Here is a 19,436-nt window from a genome sequence, read left to right as displayed (position 1 = left end):
CATTGTCTGACTGCTAACAGTGTGATGATATTATCTCCTCTAGGACGCAACTGCACATTCACAGGATAAGCCATTTTATCAGTGTTACTATGGACTCGCCACAGGTGGCAGATACACACTGGTAGGCACAAGCCATGCCCACACCAGGTTTTGCCCCGCCCACAGTAATCTGTTAACAGCTTGGGGTGTTTCCCAAATGCATTGTTTTCCAACTCTTGTCGCAATTCCGTTGTTACTGAAAGTTCGATGATTCTGCGTTTCCCGAAACGATACTTTCAAAGAATATTTGCAAACAGCATTGCAAATTTGTGTGGTTGGAACTACAGCTCTCGAATTGGAACGTTGTTCCTCAAAAGTATTGTTAGCCAACTGTGGTCAAAATTCTGATGTTACTAATATAGTTCAATGATTCTGTGTTTCCAAAAACCATACTTTCAAAGAATATTCGCAAACAGAATCACAGACTTGTGTGGTTGGAACTACAGCTCTTGACTTGGGGTGTGCTTCCCAAAAGCACTGTTCCCCAAGTAAGGCTGCAAGTTCCTTCTTTACTAGTTTAATGAATCAGTGTTTCCTGAAACCATTGTTCCAATATTCGCAAACAGCATTACAAAGCTGTGCAGCTCTTGATGTGAGGTGCATTTCCCAAAAGCATTGTTAGCCAACTATGGTTACAAGTTGTAACAATACTTATTCAACAATTCTGTTTCCCGAAACCATAGTTCCAATGAATATTCGCAAACGTGTGTGTGTTTGGAACTATAGCCCTCAACTTGGGCTGTGATTCCCAAAAACATTGTTAGCCAACTATGGCTGCAAGTTCCTTCATTACTAACATAGTTCAACGAATCAGTCTTTCCTGAAACCAAAGTTCCAGCAAACATTCGCAAACAGTATTACAGAGTTGTGCAGTTGGAACTACAGCTCTTGACTTGAGGTGCATTTTCCAAAAGTATTGTTAGCCAACTATGGTCGCAAAGGAGTAACATTACATAGTTCAATGATTCTGTTTTTTGAAACCTTAGTTCCAAAGAACATTCACAAACTTGTGTGTTGGAACTACAACTCTTGACTTGGAGTGTTGTTTCCCAAAAGCATTGTTAGCCAACTATGGTCGAAATTCTAATGTTACTAACATAGTTCAACGATTCTGTGCTTCCTGAAACTATAGTTCCAATGACGAAGGTGTGTCCATGTTATTACAATTTCGGGACAGTCATGATTAGCATGTTAATTTTTTCAATGATGCATTGTACTACACTGGTTAAACAACAAACTACGCTGTCATACAAGAAATGCACCATTAAAGCTCTGCCCAGAAATCAATCAAAAGCACAGTAATCTGATATTTTTAGGGCAGGATTGACACCATCTCTGACCTTGTAATGAACCATGTCCTAATCTCCATTAGTAAAACTGACCAACCACCACATTTCAAACCATTTTCAAGTCTGGTACATGTTTACAATCACTTCACAATCACCCTGCATCCTATCTTGAAGTGTCTGATGTAGGCCATGTCGTGTTGATCAAATACTTCTAACTAGACAGACTTTACCATCTGAATGACCTCTCTTTCTTCACACGTTAGAGATTATCCAGCTCGTGCACCGCTGTGAAGTTGGACTCTGATTCCCGGCCCCCGCAGCCAGGATGAAAGAGGAAGCTTAAACAGCGAGGAGCGCTGTGTGTTCAGACTCAGCGGCTGTCGTCGGTCTCCCTGCCTATCATAAGCAGCACTAAGAACTTCTCTCTCTCTTGTTCGGCTTTGAGCTTTTATCTAGGCACCTGGGCGTTTGTTTTCACCAGCCAGGACTAAGCAGATGTTTTGTGTAGAACTTGGTTGTAGGCACTGACCACTGTGAAAAACAGATAAAGAGAGCAGCCAATGTATTTACACAGAAACAACCAATATACACAGTTTCAGTTATATGAATGTAGTTTCAATTAGATTTGACATTTTCTGAAGGTTTCTGAGTGGTTGTTCGCTAGGGTGTTCTGCAGGTTGCCAGGGTGTTGTAAAGGCAAGACACCCCAGGTGAACTGGGTAAAAACTAACAAATAGATATCACCATGCTTTCCCAGCTGATTGATTACATTAATTGCAAATATATTTGTATTACAAGTTTTCTGAAATGTTGTTTAAATATGCAAATGATGCATTATCTAAATAATTATAAACTAATTTGCATTTCCATCTGAACATCTGAGCCAGGTTCGCTGATATAAACATTTCTGAACCATTTCGCTGATATATTAGAATCAAGGGTATCAAGGGTTTCGGCATGTTTTTAAGAAAAAAAAAATGTTATAAAATCAGGTGATATATAAACAAACCCTTCCATGAAAACCTTATATACTAAATATAATATAGACTAAAACTGTAATGAACTAAATTGAAGATTTATGGTTTAGTGCATTCTGAGAAAATGCCTTTAAAGATATGTGCTGTAATTGAAATATAGATGCAAATCGATGAAGTGCAGTAAAATAAATAATTTAAGTGTATTTTGGATGTTGACCAGTGCATTAAAATACCTGTATTGCCTTAAGAAGTGGATATTAGTTCATTGTTTTGTGGCTGCTTGTGCGCTTTATTGTGTGTACATACAATGAAAGTGCAAGACAAATCATCATTGCATGTTGCCTTACTCTGCCATTTTCTATTCGAACAGTGAGATGGAATGAAAGAAAGAGTTTTTAGCAGAACCCCTGGAGGAAAAAGAGGACGACGATCACTCTCTCTTTCATCTGCTCTGGAGATTTTCCTGTCGGCTAATCTGTTACATGTTCTCATAGTTCTCCTCGAGGGAGTTATCCTCCCTCAAGGAGGTCTGGAGATGGATATGCACCCTTATCATCCTGGAGGTGGAAAAGAGAAACATTCCCATAGTTCTATAGGAGCATATTGATATCATCTTACTGCAAAAAATAATGGTCTTAATCAGTATTTTTTTTTTCCCAGTAATAATATCTAAAAATCCTTAAAACAATATTACTTTAGATGCAAAATTGTATTATACTGTGTGCAGAATTATTAGGCAAGTTGATATTATGGTCATATTTTTTTGCCAAGAAAATTTTACCAATTCCAAACCACATCAATCTTAATAACTACTATTGATTTTGTATTCAATCATTTCTAAGTTATATATAATTGTCCATGAAGGCTGAAAGTCAAAAACTCCTTATTTCAGGTGTGCTGAATTATTAGGCAGGTTTTCTTTTACAGATAAAATGAGCCAAAAATAAGATTGAACTCAAAGTAAAAAAAAAATTAAATAATTAAATGCCCATGAGAAGGATGCAATACTAATTCAATAATAGAATTAGCAAAGTTAAGGCATGATCATTGGGCAGCGAAATGCTCATTGGGTCAGCACCGTCAGAAAAAACAGGTGGAGAAGAAAAGACACGTTAACTGCAAAAGAATTAAGAATTAAGGTGAAGAATTAGCTGTGAAACCATCAGGAACCATTTAGTCTCCAGCGTCACCATTTTCCAGAACTGCAACCTTCCTGGAGTCTCCAGAAGTGCAATGTGTCAGGTTCTCAGAGACCTTGCTTGGGTAAAAAATGCTAAAAAAATAACCCTCACTTAATATGAATAACATGCTGAAGTGTTGTGAAATACATGAAGACTGATTTTGTATAGGCTTTATGGACAGATAAGTTGAGAGTGACTCTCGAATGACCAGCATCACATCCTCTTGTACCACTGTTTGAAGAATTTATCTTTCAGAATCTGGCAGTAAGTTTTAGGAACTCATTTTAGTCAATCTCTGCAAGACAAACTTTTTAGGATAGGAGATGGAATAAAAAAAATGGTGCTGGAGACTAAAGGATTCCTTATGGTTTCACAGCTAATTCTTCGCCTTAATTCTTAATTCTTTTGCAGTTAACGTGACTTTTCTTCTCCACCTGTTTTTTCTGACGGTGCTGACCCAGTGAGCATTTCGCTGCCCAATGATCATGCCTTAACTTTGCTAATTCTATTATTGCATTAGTATTGCATCCTTCTCATGGGCATTTAATTATTTAATTTTTTAAAACTTTGAGTTCAATCTCTTTTTTGGCTCATTTTATCTGTAAAAGAAAACCTGCCTAATAATTCAGCACACCTGAAATAAGGAGTTTTTGACTTTCAGCCTTCATGGACAATTATATATAACTTAGAAATGATTAAATACAAAATCAATAGTAGTTATTAAGATTGATGTGGTTTGGAATTGGTAAAATTTTCTTGGCAAAAAAAATATGACCATAATATCAACTTGCCTAATAATTCTGCACACAGTGTAAATAAGACTTTTCTCTTCAGTTAATTTTTCTTACCCCATGGGCAAATTGGGTTTTATGCTTAAAAAAAAAAAACCCTCAATTAAATGTATCTTATTTTAAGAAGATTTAGATATTTTTACTGGAAAGTAAGCCAACAATAGACTCTGAGACTTTGGGAAGTGGGTGCTGTCAGAGGTTTGGGATGAAGGGCTGATGGAAAATGTCGTTATGGTGCATGTTTTATTCATGTTTCTGCCAAGACACAGGAGGCATTTTAGAATTCCATTTTTAATGACTATTGATTGATTGCACTCAACATGATGTAAGAAGAAGCTGTGGGGGTAAGAAAGCCGTCATGCACACACTTTAAATACCTGTACATGTTTACGCACACACACACACACACACACACACACACACACACACACACACACACACACACACACTGTGTGTATTTGTATGTGCTTTAATTACATACATAATAAAAGGTAATTTTGTGGCAAAAACATGGAAATAACTTGTCATTTTTATCTTGTTGTGTACTATATTTATTTGCTTGGTCAGTGTTTTTGTGGCTTTTGGTTCTTTTGCTGTTGTAAGCTGTAAGGACTTTTGAAATACCTGAAATCATTTGGCGAAGTGATAGGAACATGTAATGCGGTCATTACCTGCCTGGAACTACTTTAGCCAAGCGTTTCCCTAAAAATAATTGCACACCTTAGAACATTCTTCAGCCAATCAGATTCAAGCATTCAACAGCCCCGTAGTGAGTGTGTGTGTATGTGTATATATATATATATATATATATATATACACACACACACACACACACACACACACACAATATACATACACACATACAGTAAAAACGGTAATATTGTGAAATATTATTACAATTTGAATATTGAAATACTTTACATTTATGCATTTAGCAGACGCTTTTATCCAAAGCGACTTACATTGCATTCAAGTTACAGTACTTTCAGATGTAATTTTTCCATGATTTTCTATAATTTTTCTATTATCTAATTTTTCATTTTCCTATGATGGCAAACTGTAATTCACTCCAGTCTTCAGAGTCACATGATCCTTCAGAAATCATTTTAATACTTTTGTGCTCATGAAACATTTCTTGTTATTATCAGTGAAACATTTGGCAGTTATTATCAGTGAAGTATTCACTGTCATTGATCAATGTAACGCATAGAAGTTATTAGATATATATAACTAAATAGAAGTTAATTTAAAAAAAAAATACTAATCTCAATCTTTTTAAATGGTGGTGTATATATAAAAATAAACATTATTACATAAAACTAACAAGAACTATTTAGAATTTATGTATTCATTAAAGTACAAAGAAGGACCAAACCAAAGACTAAGACTTTTACCTTTACCTTTCACTTTTCACTTGTTAAACTGATAATATAATTTGCAGTTCAAAATTTAGATTAGAAAAATGCAAAACAGAAGGATTTTTACTCAGACATTAGGACCCACTGTATGTACAGTACACACACTACATGGGCTGTGGAAGAGGTGGCTGCCAAGATGCGTTCTATGTAATATTTGCAGGTTATTTTAACATGCAATAAACAGATGCACACTTTTACTCCAATGATGAAAACAAGGAGCCGGAGATAGAAAGAGAGCGAGAAAGAGAGTGTGTGAGAGAGAGAGGGGCATGTGAGAATGTGAGAGGTGGTGATATTGGATTCCATTACAGCTGTCAATTTCACACACACACACACACACACACACACAGAGCATCTTGGACTCTGCATACTCAGGGGGAGGAAGTGTGAGATGTCTTGCATCCTGGAGACCGGCACAAATTTAATACCAGGCTGAGCATTGCTACAGTCCCAGAGATCCCACAATAATGCAACTGCTATTCCCAGTCCAGCCTTCCAAAATAAATGCGTTTATCGCAGTTCAGCCTCACACGGCGGTGGAGAAGTGCTGAAAACCGCGATGACAACAGCTGCCACGACTCACAAACACAGCGACAGGAAGGCCGCAAACACAAAAGCAGACAGAGAGAAGCTCTACAGGAAAACAACAGAACTGCCAATGAGTGAGCAGAGCCGAAAAGCAATATCCTTTCGTTTACTTACACCTCTCTGCCATGAAACCAAGACAAAGAAACCAAGACAACCCAACAATATAAATAGAGTGACTCACATTACTAAATCTCTAACTGTTATTTTTTCAGTATCTTCAGTATTTTATTCTGTGTAGGGCTTTGAAGGTGCCATAGAATGCATTGATACAATATTTTAAATTGTTCTTTGATATCTACATAGAAGATATGTGGCTTAGTTAAGGGCAAACATTCTCCAGAAACGGTTTTACATTTGCATTTACAACCCTAGGATATCTCCCTAGAATGAAATGGTCTGTTATTGGCTTATTTGGAAGGGTCATGAATAATAATGTTGAGCTCTGCTCTGATTGGCTGTTTCACAGTGCGGCTCATTTTAGTAGCTCACAGGAAGGAAACAGGGAGGAAAATATATATTTCAATACTTTCTCTCGCAGTTATATCGTTGGGTAATTATACTGTTTATAAAATGCAGGCATTAGGAAGCTGCTATTAATATGCGAGGCAATGAAACTGCTTTCGTATGCATGATCGCTTTTTTACTTTCACTTTCGCTTCGCAGTACTTACCACACATTTTATAAGATCAGATGCTTGTCAGTGGTGCTCAGGATTTGTAAATCATTCGCCATCATCCTCAGTCATCTCTCCTTACTCTGTTTATGTGGTAAGTGAAATCTTATGTACTGCAATGTAACAGGCTACAGCTAGCAAGGAGCTGTCCCTTTAGTGGCTTGCGTTAGTTTATTAGAACGCGTTACTTGCTTTCCGTGCCTTTCTGAATGCAGACACCAACCCATCCCTGCACTTCACATCCCCTGCACAGCCTGGAAACATAACATTTATTTCCATGATCTGCCATTTTCGCTGTTATCCTCGCTTGTTTCATCACAATACCTGCAGAATTTCTGATGGTTTGGCTGGCGGCTGGCCTAGACTATGGGTGGGTATATACAAATGTTGGTGACGTAACTATTAGTGATTCACCTATTTTTCAGTGGTCTTTTTTATTCACAAGATTTACATAAGGAGGAGGACACAATGGTGTTTGAGGCTCAACGGTATATCATTTCCATGTACAGAACTCTTATTTATTCAACTATGCCAAGGTAAATACAGTTTTCCATTCTATGGCACCTTTAATGTGTTGTCATGTTGCTATATACTGTATGGGCAAGTGACCAAAAAAAAAAAAAATTCAAAGTTAGTTGGTAAAACCAACATAGAGGGGAAATAAAACACACACACACACACACACACACACACACACACATATATATATATATATATATATATAATTAAAATCATATTTTATTTTTTATTTATAATATATATTATAAATAAAACAACAATAGAAATTGATTGAAAGTTCTGATTATATGATAAACATCCTGTGAGTTTATATTTGTGTGTTTCATCCCTCTGGGGTCCACTCTTTTTCATGCATCCTTGAAATGTGTTCTTGTCTTATTGGATCCATCCATCACAACACACATTCATGATGAAAATATCTAAGACTGACACTTTGCAATCAACTGAGAGCCCATAAACTTCAGGCTTTATGAGACTGTGGACTGACGTGAGTCAGAGAGACCTTAGCAAACCTCTTCCTGAGTTCACACAACAAGCTACATATGGCATCTAAATATATTTACCACATGCTACTTTCTCGTTCAAACCACCTGCTCACAAAAATTCGCATTAGGTAATGCCATTCTATCATTTTTGATGGATGAAATGTGTCTTTGTTACAGACTTGCATATAATAATTTGCACCTGCATTACAAAAGTATGGGGGCCTCCAAGTTAGCCCAATAAATGGAAACAAGTCACAACACACCAGAAATAAGTCACAACACAAAATTAGCGCAACACAATGAAATTAGCCCAACACAATGGAAACAAGCCACAATACAATGAAATTAGCACAACAGAAAAAAGTCATAACACAGTGAAATTACCACAACACAATGAAATTAGTTCTATGCGTTGTGTTGTGGCCACCAATTAAAAAGACACCAAAAAAACAAACAAAAAAACAAACGAATCTCAGAGTCAGAGAGGGAGCGAAAATTTCTGTGTTAATGGTCATATTAATCTCTGACCTCACAGCTGGAGAAAAATGAAAGAAAACAACAGAATTTTGAAGTAATGTGAAGAAATGTTAACATCTATCAAGACTAAATTCATGTTTTCTTGTATACAAATCTATTGTTTTGTTGCTTTAAATCATCACTGGTAATTAAACGATAGATCTACACCTAACTTAAACTCCAAGGTTGGTAATGAATACGAAGATTGTATCATTTATCTGTGACTACAGCGAGCCCGAGTCACGCATAAGGAGATCAGGTATCAGTTTCTTAAAAGAATCTTAAACAAAGCAGCTTACTTTTCTGCCATTCTCATCTGAAACATCACTGATCCCTTAATGAAATGAAATAAGCTCTGAAAATCCTCCCCTGCCCACAAATTCTGTCTGTTTATCAAATGACCAGAGGGACTGACCGCAGACGTAATATCTGATAAGGAGCCTAATCAGGATCCCCGTTCGAAGTCAAAATTATAAGAACCCTCGACTAGACACTGATAAGAGGCTAAACTTTTTCACTCAGGCTTTAGGTACTCCTCTTATTTCTTTCTTTCTTGGTTATCGATGAAAAGAATAATTCACCCCAAAAATGAAAATGTCCTCATTTTGTTCCAAACCCGTAAGACTTTATTTCTTGAATGGAGCACAAAAGGTGACTTTTTCCGAGCGAATGAGAACATGGACTATCAAGCTCCAAAATAACTGAAAAACAACCATAAAGTATGTATAAAGCACAACTTGACCACACAACTTCCAAGGCTTTTCTTAGTACAGTGCGTTCTTGAGAGAAGTAGTGATCTCTGATTCATGAACGATTCATGATTCTCGTGAGTCAGATTAATTGGTTGATCTGGATCACAAAATTGGTCTTGATTTGGTTGCAGAAGTTAACAGCTCACTGGAGGGGAAAATTATCTGTGAAGATTTCAATCTGTCCATCACACAAATCTAGTCATATGGATTTTATGTCCTTTTTGAAGCATGAAAGCTCTGGTACGCATTTATTGTACTGTAATCGCCCAGAAAAGCGCAACCAGTACAATATTCAATTGGGTGAGTAAACAAAACAAAAATACACTGACAAAAATATAAAATAAATAAACTAGTGCATGGTTACATAGAAAAAGACAAGCAAGGCAGTGAAAAACGTATATATGCGCCTATTGCCGTGAATGCACCTATTAGGGTTGTTGCTGCCCTGAGCTATTATTAATGTACATTAAATATGGTTAAATACAGTTTATAGCCGCTTAATACAAAATACAGCAATGTACAGATAAACAAGCTAATCCCTGCAAAACAAAGTCATAGCAAAGACATAAAAACCGTTGAGCCATGCTTCATCCTCTGGGGTTTCACTGTAAAGGCCTCTCCCCTAGGTTCCGTCCACCGGAGACACAATAATCAGTCAGCGTGGGAAACGTCGCCTCGTTGCTAATTAGAACCGCTGTATTTTTAGAAGTGCTGCAAATGCACGACAAAGGCACTCAATGCCATCTGCATTGCATGCATGGCAGAGCGAGTTTCTACTTGGAGAATTCTTCGCTTGCTGTCATTGCATGTTTTTATCCCCTCTCTCCCGTCTGACTGAGAGGGGATGTTGTTTATATGCTGATGGATTTGTGGAGAAGGTGCTACATGAGTAGTTACTTGCATATTTTACCGAACCTACAGCAGGCTTTCTTCCAAACTGAGCTTAAAATATGTGCTTAATGCAGTTATTCCATCAACCTTCCTCACCTTTGATCTCCCTCTCATTCTTGAACCATCGGACATCAGCCGCAGGTTTGCTGCCAGAGGTCACACAGGTCAGAGTGATTTGATCTCCCTCCATCACAGGCTTGGTGAGTCCATTGATCTCTGGTTTCTTAGGCACACCTAGATATTCAGGAGAAACAGAAAGAGAAAGAGAGAAAGATGGCTTAGCACTTTGGCGAGTTCAAAATATGAACAGTAGGTAAGCGTGAATTTAATGGAAAAAGATAAGAGATATTTTATTTATCATCTTCTATGAGCTACCCCAGTTCTTTTATTTTGCCTGGGGTTTTTTGTCGTTCAATGAGGTTAATTTAAATTTAGACCCTTTATTCAGTGGTTATTTGATCATATTATTGCAGAGTTTAAAAACAGTACAGTATCTTCAATAAAATAGAGCTTATTACTAGGGCTGTCAATTAATTTTAGATTTTAAATTGAATTAATTACATATGCTGATTATTTAATCAAATTCAAATGTAATTAATCACATATACACTACTGTTAAAAAGTTTTTTTTTTTTTATCTATCTATGTAAAAATCTTCACCGTATGTTCAATTTAATGCATCTTTGGTGAATAAAAGTATTATTAAAATGATTAATTTTGCATCTTACTGACTCCAAAATTGAAATGTGGTCAACATTGCTTAAATGAAGATAAAAGATAATAATTAAAAATCAATCTGTCAATGGCCTACAATCCACAGCAATCCATTTTTAAATTGAGCTGTCAATCTGTTAAAAGGCTTATTCACACAGGATGTGCTATTACATTCCCTCTCCAGCATTTAATTGATGGTTTATGTACACATGAAAGCCCAAATTATAACATACAAAAGATTCATGACTTGATTCAAGGCAATGGTCATAATGTATCCTTCCACCATCACAAAGATGGTGAACCTCAAATGTTTGTTTCCACGTCCAGAAGTAATCAGCATTTCAATCTTATGAAATATTTCAAGCACACAGGAAATTCTGAGGTCCACAAATACATTACTGTGTCAGGAGCTTCCTCTCTGAGGTAGCGGGCTGAGACAAAGAAAAATCAATAGGGAACATTAGTCAGGAAAATTAGATATTGGGTTTGCTTTGATTGAAGATGAGATCAGACGTTTGGCATTCAGTTCACAGGCCTTATTGCTCCCCTGAGTAAGAGGCCTTAATCACATTCCTAAGAAATAAATCAAAGCAAAAACAACCACAATGTACTATGCATTAAAAAGCAACAGAGTAAATACATCAGTCATTCTACTGCAGCGTGGCCTGTAACCTCCACCGGATGACGTGCTGTTTCTGAATGTTGTCCCAAGATCAAGAAAAACCTGAAGATGCCAAGCTGTTGCTTCTGATCGATTCATTTCTTGGTATTTGATACGCAAATGTTTTTTACAAAACCACTTAGGGTCAAATTCACTTGCACTCGCACCACTTTGGTGTGTCATATTTCAATGTTTGTGCACATTTCCAATTGATCACGGCAGCTGTAATTCATCAAACGATGGAGAACAGTGTTCTAATCGACATATAGTCCAGTCCAGCACACTTTTGATGGTTTAAGAGTGGATCCAGTCCCAGTAAAGTATGCCAGACTGCGCTAGTCTGCCGTATCTGCAATTTAGAGGTCGATAGACATGTTACTGGATCAAGATTCAAAATGTTGATTCAGAAAAATGTTGTACTTGTAAAAATGACATTATCCATTATATATGTGACAAACATATGCGTAATATCCATAACAACATATGTAACAACATGTTTAATTAATAAATAAGCATTGTGTACTCTATATTACTGCTTATTTTTCCAAGATAATAATTACAACATGGAAATTAATTGTAACCATTCATGTATTCACAATGAGCAAAACATTAATGCAATGCAGGCTTGTTGACAGAGTGTACAACTGTAATGATTTTAATGGTGTACGCCAACTAATTAAAATGAGACTAGCTAATTGGGCTCCTAATTAATGCAGAAATATGGCATTAAGCACTGTTTGTGGGCTGTCACAGCTGACATTAACTCTGGTATGTTTGGGACTTGATAGAAAGTCTGTTTGACTTTTGATTGACAAAAGTAGCAAAAGTTGATAGAGGAAACTAATTAAACTTCTTTCTGTGTCATTTCTCAACACTGTTCTGTGATCATCTGTGTCTTTGTTGAAGGCGACCGGGTGAATCCATTTAATTAAATCCTGATCCAGGCCAAAGTTAGATTTGCAACGCCCCCACTGAGGTAAAATTCTAATTATCTCTACTTTCTGGAAACCACAAATTTTGTCTTTTTCTTTAGACTTGTTAATGGTTCAGTGTAGCTGCCTTCAAAAGGTTTCACTGTAACCCAGTTTAGACTGGTTGCACACATTTAGTAATAATATAGCAATATTTCTCTCCATCAGTAAATGCACCCATCCATATCCCAGTGTTCAAAAGGGGTTGGTAAGATAAAAAAAAAAAAGTTAAAAAAGTTAAAAAAAAAAAAATGAAGAAATGCAGTAAAAATAGTAATATTCTAAAACATTATCACAATTAAAAGAATTTGTTTCTACTTTAAAGTAAGAAAAAAAAAGTAGAGTTCTACGTTAAAGTAATTTATTCCTGTGATGGCAAAGCTGAATTTTCAGCATCATTACTCCAGTCTTCAGTCTCACTTGATCAGTTTGCATCCTTGCTGCATAAAAGTATTTCTTTTAAAAATCTTACCGATTTGTGTGTGTATGTGTGTGTGTGTGTGTGTGTGTGTATACATATAAACATTCATTGAAACTTTGACACTTTTTTTTTGCTTTAAATAAATATCTTTCTTTAAATTCTAAAGACACTGAGTTTTAAAAAGTTTTCAGTAAAAATGCAGGCATTAACTGCAAAAGTGTCACTTAAAAAGGAAGACAGACTACACCAAATTCAGGACTTGTGAAATTTTGGAAAGTAACGTTCCAAGGCTAAATAACTTCAGCTGGCTGATTTAGGATGTAATCCCACACACATCATGTGTTAAATGATGTCTTACCCAGGACGGTGAGGAAAGCCTTGGCTGTTTTGACAGGCATGGTGAAGAGGGAGCAGGTGTACATCCCCTCGTCTGTCAGCGTGACCTCGCTGATGCTGATCGTCAACTCCTGCGACGTGGCTCGGACCAGCTCAATCCGGTTATCTCTCAGCGCTGCCGGAACAAACAATCAACAGAGCACCATTAATTATGACACCTTCATTAGCATGTGCCATACTCAAGAGCGGGCGGATTCCCTGAGACTTCCCCAAACCACCCCAAGTTTTAAATCATGAATACTGACCAACAAACAATACGTGGAAGCACCGAAACATCAACAGATTGCAATTTAACCAAAAAATTCATTTTAAAAGAAGTGAACATTTCAGTTCATGATTATGTTCAAATATTGTGCTGAGTATGAAGATCAATTCTTTGCTGCAGGGAAAAATTATTTTATGATGGCTTTCAGTCAGAGGGCAAATGGAATATGGATCAGTCAGGATTCAAATCTAACATCATTTCAGTCAATAGTGTACAGAATGAGCATTCATCGATTTGAAACACACATGCTTGAGCTCACCTACTCATTTACAAACTCGCTATTTATGACATTTGCAGGTTTTTTACCCAGTCGAGTATGAATAAAAGTAAAGTTCAGACTTATTATGATTGTGACCTCTGTGCAAAAGAGGCCTAAGGATGCAGTTTAAGTTATTACAACTTTTAGTGTCCATCATCACGCTGGCCTAATGGAAAGGTCAAAGTACTATCGCAAAGGTCAAAGGCTAACGGGCCATAATTCCCGAGGCATCTTTAACATGCTTTGTTTAATGATAATGACTCTACCAGGAAAAAGTCTGGCAGATCATAAGATATCCGCCATGTGGCGGCACAGTTTAATCAACGGAGACAAGGTCACTAGTTCTAACCTTCTGCTTTCCATAAAACTCACTCAGAGATTTTGAGCCTCATTGACGCTCTGTAACAACCTGCCGGAATATTTGCCGATGAGCTTTATAGAACTTTTCTTCTCAGGAGAAAAGAAAGAACACATCCTCATGGTCAGCCATCAGTGTGACCTTTCAAAGCTCTCTTAATAAAAAAGTTGGTCAATGCCTAAGCCGTTAGCCTTGTCATATCACATGAAAACTTTAAATTGAATACAGCAGTGTTAGAGAATAGAATGTTAAACTGCAGCTTCTCGAGTTTCCAGATACTCATTTAAAGTAGTTTAACCACAGTTAAAGTTCTCTTTTAAAACAAAACTCACCACTAATAAAAACGATGCACACTGAAGTTATTTAAGTGGGAAATATCTTTTAAATTGTGTAACTATTTGAGATAATATGCAGCTAACCCAAAAATAACTAGGATATTGTATAATATATAAATATATATATGGTTATTACATATAAACAAACAAGGACACAAACAAGCCAGTGAATGATTTCATTAACAAGAAATCTCCAAACAAACAGATACACTAAAATGAACTGGACTTGTTTATGTCTTTATGTTTACGAAAAATGGACTGTGTTACAGGAAAAGCAACATTATTTAATGAAAAATGAGTAGTGTCACTATTTTCAGGTAGAAAAATCGACCAATGCAGTCATGATTGTCTAAATATTTCATTATGCTATCACAGCAGGTTAAAGCTCTCGGCCACACCGAGCTGTATACACCAATTACTATGTTAAAGGAACTTTAAAGGAAGTGTAAAGTGGAACCAAGCAGGCACACTCTGGGTATCCAAACAAACATCCCACAAGCCCACCTACACACCTAAGCGAGGCCTCTCGTAGCTGTAATAAAACAGCCTAACTGATGTTGTGTGTTGACCGTGTGTTTTCAGACGCGGCTCCCCAGAGGTCTAAGTGCAGCTCCCTCTGGACAGCAGCATCTCTGAGGTAATTGAACATAATGAGGTTCATTACAGGGAGAGCGGCAGGCCAACGCTGGAATGAAAAAAGAACTTGTGGTACAGGCTGTTTTTAATGCCTTCCTGTCGTCTTTCCTAAATTAAGTGCATTTCAAATAATGGGACCACCATGGCAGTGCAAAAAAAATGAAAATTAATTTTTTTTTCAAATTAATTTTGATTCAGATGTGACTACTGAAAAATCTTCACAATCTGTATTTGTACTCAATGTTGGTTATTAAACTCCCAAGACTGAACTTTTACTGAACTACTTTTTTTTAGTGTCAAAAACATACAACATGACTAGTGTAGTTTGTTTTTCAAACACGTGTTTCTTAAGAATTGGTTATTTTTAGTGAATCAAAAACATACAATGTGACCAGTGTAGTCCATTTTGCAAGCATGACTCTAATGAACCATTTTTTGTTTGTTTGTTTGTTTGAATCAGAAACACATAACATGACCAGTTTTGTTCATTTCTGTGTATTTCATTTCTATATTCTAATTCCATTAAAAAAAAAAAAAAAAAAAAGAAGTCTCTTAGATCAAAACTACAATAAAAACACAGCAATATTGTGAAATATTATTTAAAATGATATAAAATTGTAGAAAATAGAAAAAGTTTCTATTTTAATATATTTTGAAATGTAATTTATTCCTATGCCTTATTCCATTTTATGAACAAATGACTCTTATGAACTGGTTCTTTTTAGTGACTCAAACACATACATCATGACCAGTGTAGTCTATTTATATGTATTCCACTTCCATATTTCAATACTTAAAAGAAAAAAGTTTATTTTAATATATTTTAAAACATAATTATTCATATACAGGTGCATCTCAATAAATTAGAATGTCGTGGAAAAGTTAATTTATTTCAGTAATTCAACTCAAATTGTGAAACTCGTGTATTAAATAAATTTCAATGCACACAGACTGAAGTAGTTTAAGTCTTTGGTTCTTTTAATTGTGATGATTTTGGCTCACATTTAACAAAAACCCACCAATTCACTATCTCAACAAATTAGAATAATTCATAAGACCAATAAAAAAAACATTTTTAGTGAATTGTTGGCCTTCTGGAAAGTATGTTCATTTACTGTATATGTACTCAATACTTGGTAGGGGCTCCTTTTGCTTTAATTACTGCCTCAATTCGGCGTGGCATGGAGGTGATCAGTTAGTGGCACTGCTGAGGTGGTATGGAAGCCCAGGTTTCTTTGATTGCCTTCAGGTCATCTGCATTGTTGGGTCTGGTGTCTCTCATCTTCCTCTTGACAATACCCCATAGATTCTCTATGGGGTTCAGGTCAGGCGAGTTTGCTGGCCAATCAAGCACAGTAACACTATGGTCATTTAACCAGCTTTTGGTACCTTTGGCAGTGTGTGCAGGTGCCAAATCCTGCTGGAAAATGAAATCAGCATCTCCATAAAGCTTGTCAGCAGAAGGAAGCATGAAGTGCTCTAAAATCTCCTGGTAGATGGCTGCGTTGACTGTGGACTTCAGAAAACACAGTGGACCAACACCAGCAGATGACATGGCAGACCAAATTATCACTGACTGTGGAAACTTCACACCGGACTTCAAGCAACATGGATTCTGTGCCTCTCCACTTTTCCTCCAGACTCTGGGACCTTGATTTCCAAATGAAATGCAAATGAAAATTTACTTTAATCTGAAAAGAGAACTTTGGACCACTGAGCAACAGTCCAGTTCTTTTTCTCCACAGCCCAGGTAAGACGCTTCTGACGTTGTCTGTGCTTCAGAAGTGGCTTGGTAGCCCTTTTCCTGAAGACGTCTGAGCGTGGTGACTCTTGATGCACTGACTCCAGCTTCAGTTCTCTCCTTGTGAATCTCTCACAAGTGTTTGAATCAGCTTTGCTTGACAGTATTCTCAAGCTTGCAGTCATCCCTGTTGCTTGTGCACCTTTTCCTACTCAAATTCTTCCTTCCAGCCAACTTTGCATTTAATATGCTTTGATACAGCACTCTGTAAACAGCCACACCTTTCAGTAATGACCCTCTGTGACTTACCCTCTTTGTGGAGGGCGTCAATGTTTGTCTTCTAGATCATTGCCATGTCAACAGTCTTCTCCATTATTGTGGGTTCAAAGGACAAGAGATACCCGAAATTTATACTGTAGGGATGGTCATTAATTGAAACTCAAATGTAAATATTCTAATATTTTGAGATACTGATTTTTGACTTTCATGAGCTGTACGCTCTAATCATCAAAATTAAAACAAAAAAACTTTTGAAATGTTTTACTTTACATACAATGAATCTGAAATATATGAAAGTTTCACTTTTTGAAATAACGTACAAGAAAAAATGAACTTTTTCACGACATTCTAATTTATTGAGATGCACCTGTAACTTCCATTTAATGCTTAAACAACTCTTTATGAATCAGTTCTTTTAATCAGTAGTTTAAGACGATCCATTTGAATCAGCCTGAAACACTATCCTGAATCATTTACAGCATTAAACAAATCGAGCAAAACTTTCATTCACTGACGTCACTGTTGGACAGTGTTACTTGAGAAAAACTAGTTGTTTCCATGCAATTTAATCTCATATTTCACTATACTTGTTTATTTTTTTTATTATTGTACAGCCAAAATCATTTGGCTGTACAATAATAAATGACTTTCACTTTTCTTTTCTTTCTTTTTTCTCTTTTTTTTTGAGGAGGCACTGCTCAAAAATCGCCCCTGGAATAATCCAACATGCACACACTCCTGCACACAAACTCTCTGCAGAATTCAAACCGTACTGTCTCTGATATTTGGCTCTACATGAGTTGAGGCGTAGATGCTCTCTCTACTGAATCTAATGCATCACAAGTATTCAGTGGAACGAAGACTTTGCTGGGCATACACATACATATTGAACAGACTCTGAATTGTACACATGGTCAGATGACCATTGTTCACTCCACAAATATCTGGAAGCTTATGCTGCTTATTCTTGGGCCCACAGCCTGAATGCGACTGCTGAACAGAACTAAGATGCTTCAGAAAAATGCCAGTAACTTCTGTCAGTTCTGGAAATGCCAAATAAACATTCTGTCCCCATTCTGTAGAGCGGAAGGGAGGGATATTTATCCATCTCGGACTAAATCTGGGATACTCTGACCAAAGGGGATACTCTGAGACAAGGTTTTTTTTTCCCAGTCTTGCCACGGACCCCCAAATATAATCATCAAGGGACCCGTTTTCTAAAATATAAAAGGTAGCTATATATTTTCATGTATAGAGACTAAATGTAAACACTGTAAAACATAAATAAATAAATAAATAAAATATTTACAAAATATTATTTCAATCTTTCTGCTTAAAAAAGCTACTTATCAATTTCACAAGTGAAAATGATTTTAAAGTAAATCATACATCTTTTTTTTTTCAGTGTAATGAGAACAATTAATGTTATAAAAATGTGTAAAATATTATTTGTAGAATATTTTGTTTCTACTACATTCCATTATTCCATTTCCCCCTACTCACTATAGTACTATACTGTTAGATGTATTGTTTATTTATTTCAATATTTTTATTTATTGTAATAATTTTTTATTTATTTAAAATGTATTCATTATTTATTTAGTTAGTTGAGTTTTTATTATTTATTAACATTACATTTTGTTACATTTTTTCAAACTGCTACATTTTTAACTTAAAAAAAAAAAAATATATATATATATATATATATATATAAATATAATATAATATGATAATATTTAAAGTTTATCACTTTAAAATAAATTGAATCTTAACTTTCTCCTGTCTTTATGTTACCCTGGACCACAAAACCAGTCTTAAGTGTCAATTTTTCGAAATTGAGATTTATACATCATTTGAAAGCTGAATAAATAAGCTTTGCATTGATGTATGGTTTGTTAGGATCGGACAATATTTGGCTGAGATACAACTATTTGAAAATATGGAATCTGAGGGTGCAAAAAAAATGAAAATATTGAGAAAAACACCTTTAAAGTTGTCCAAATGAAGTTCTTAGCAATGCATATTACTAATCAAAAAGAAATTTACTAAATATCTTCATGGAACATGATCTTTACTTAATATCCTAAGTAAATTTTTGGCATAAAAGAAAAATTGATAATTGATCATTTTGACCCATACAAAGTATTTTTGGCTATTGCTACAAATATACCCCAGCGACTTAAGACTGTTTTTGTGGTCCAGGGTCACATATTGGAGATTATTAACAGCTATTAACAGGTTCTAACTCTGTATTAAATATTTCAGATAGATCATTCCTTGA

The 19,436-nt window shown here is 35.9% G+C and overlaps 1 protein-coding gene across 8 annotated transcripts in view; it reads right to left on the bottom strand.

Annotated features, from left to right (window-relative positions):
* cadm2a (cell adhesion molecule 2a) overlaps nt 1–19,436 on the bottom strand; it is a 423,456-nt gene that overhangs the window by 27,603 nt on the left and 376,417 nt on the right. For all 8 annotated transcript variants that reach the window (XM_058788804.1, XM_058788801.1, XM_058788803.1 and 5 more), the window contains 2 exons: nt 13,245–13,397; nt 10,216–10,353 (listed from right to left, as the gene is read on the bottom strand). In XM_058788804.1, coding sequence (XP_058644787.1) covers nt 10,216–10,353; nt 13,245–13,397 — 291 coding nt within the window. The remainder of the gene's footprint in view (nt 1–10,215; nt 10,354–13,244; nt 13,398–19,436) is intronic.

Source organism: Onychostoma macrolepis, chromosome 10 (assembly GCF_012432095.1).
Source record: "Onychostoma macrolepis isolate SWU-2019 chromosome 10, ASM1243209v1, whole genome shotgun sequence".
Classification (NCBI taxonomy): Eukaryota; Metazoa; Chordata; class Actinopteri; order Cypriniformes; family Cyprinidae; genus Onychostoma; species Onychostoma macrolepis.
This window is presented reverse-complemented; position numbering and strand designations above follow the sequence as displayed.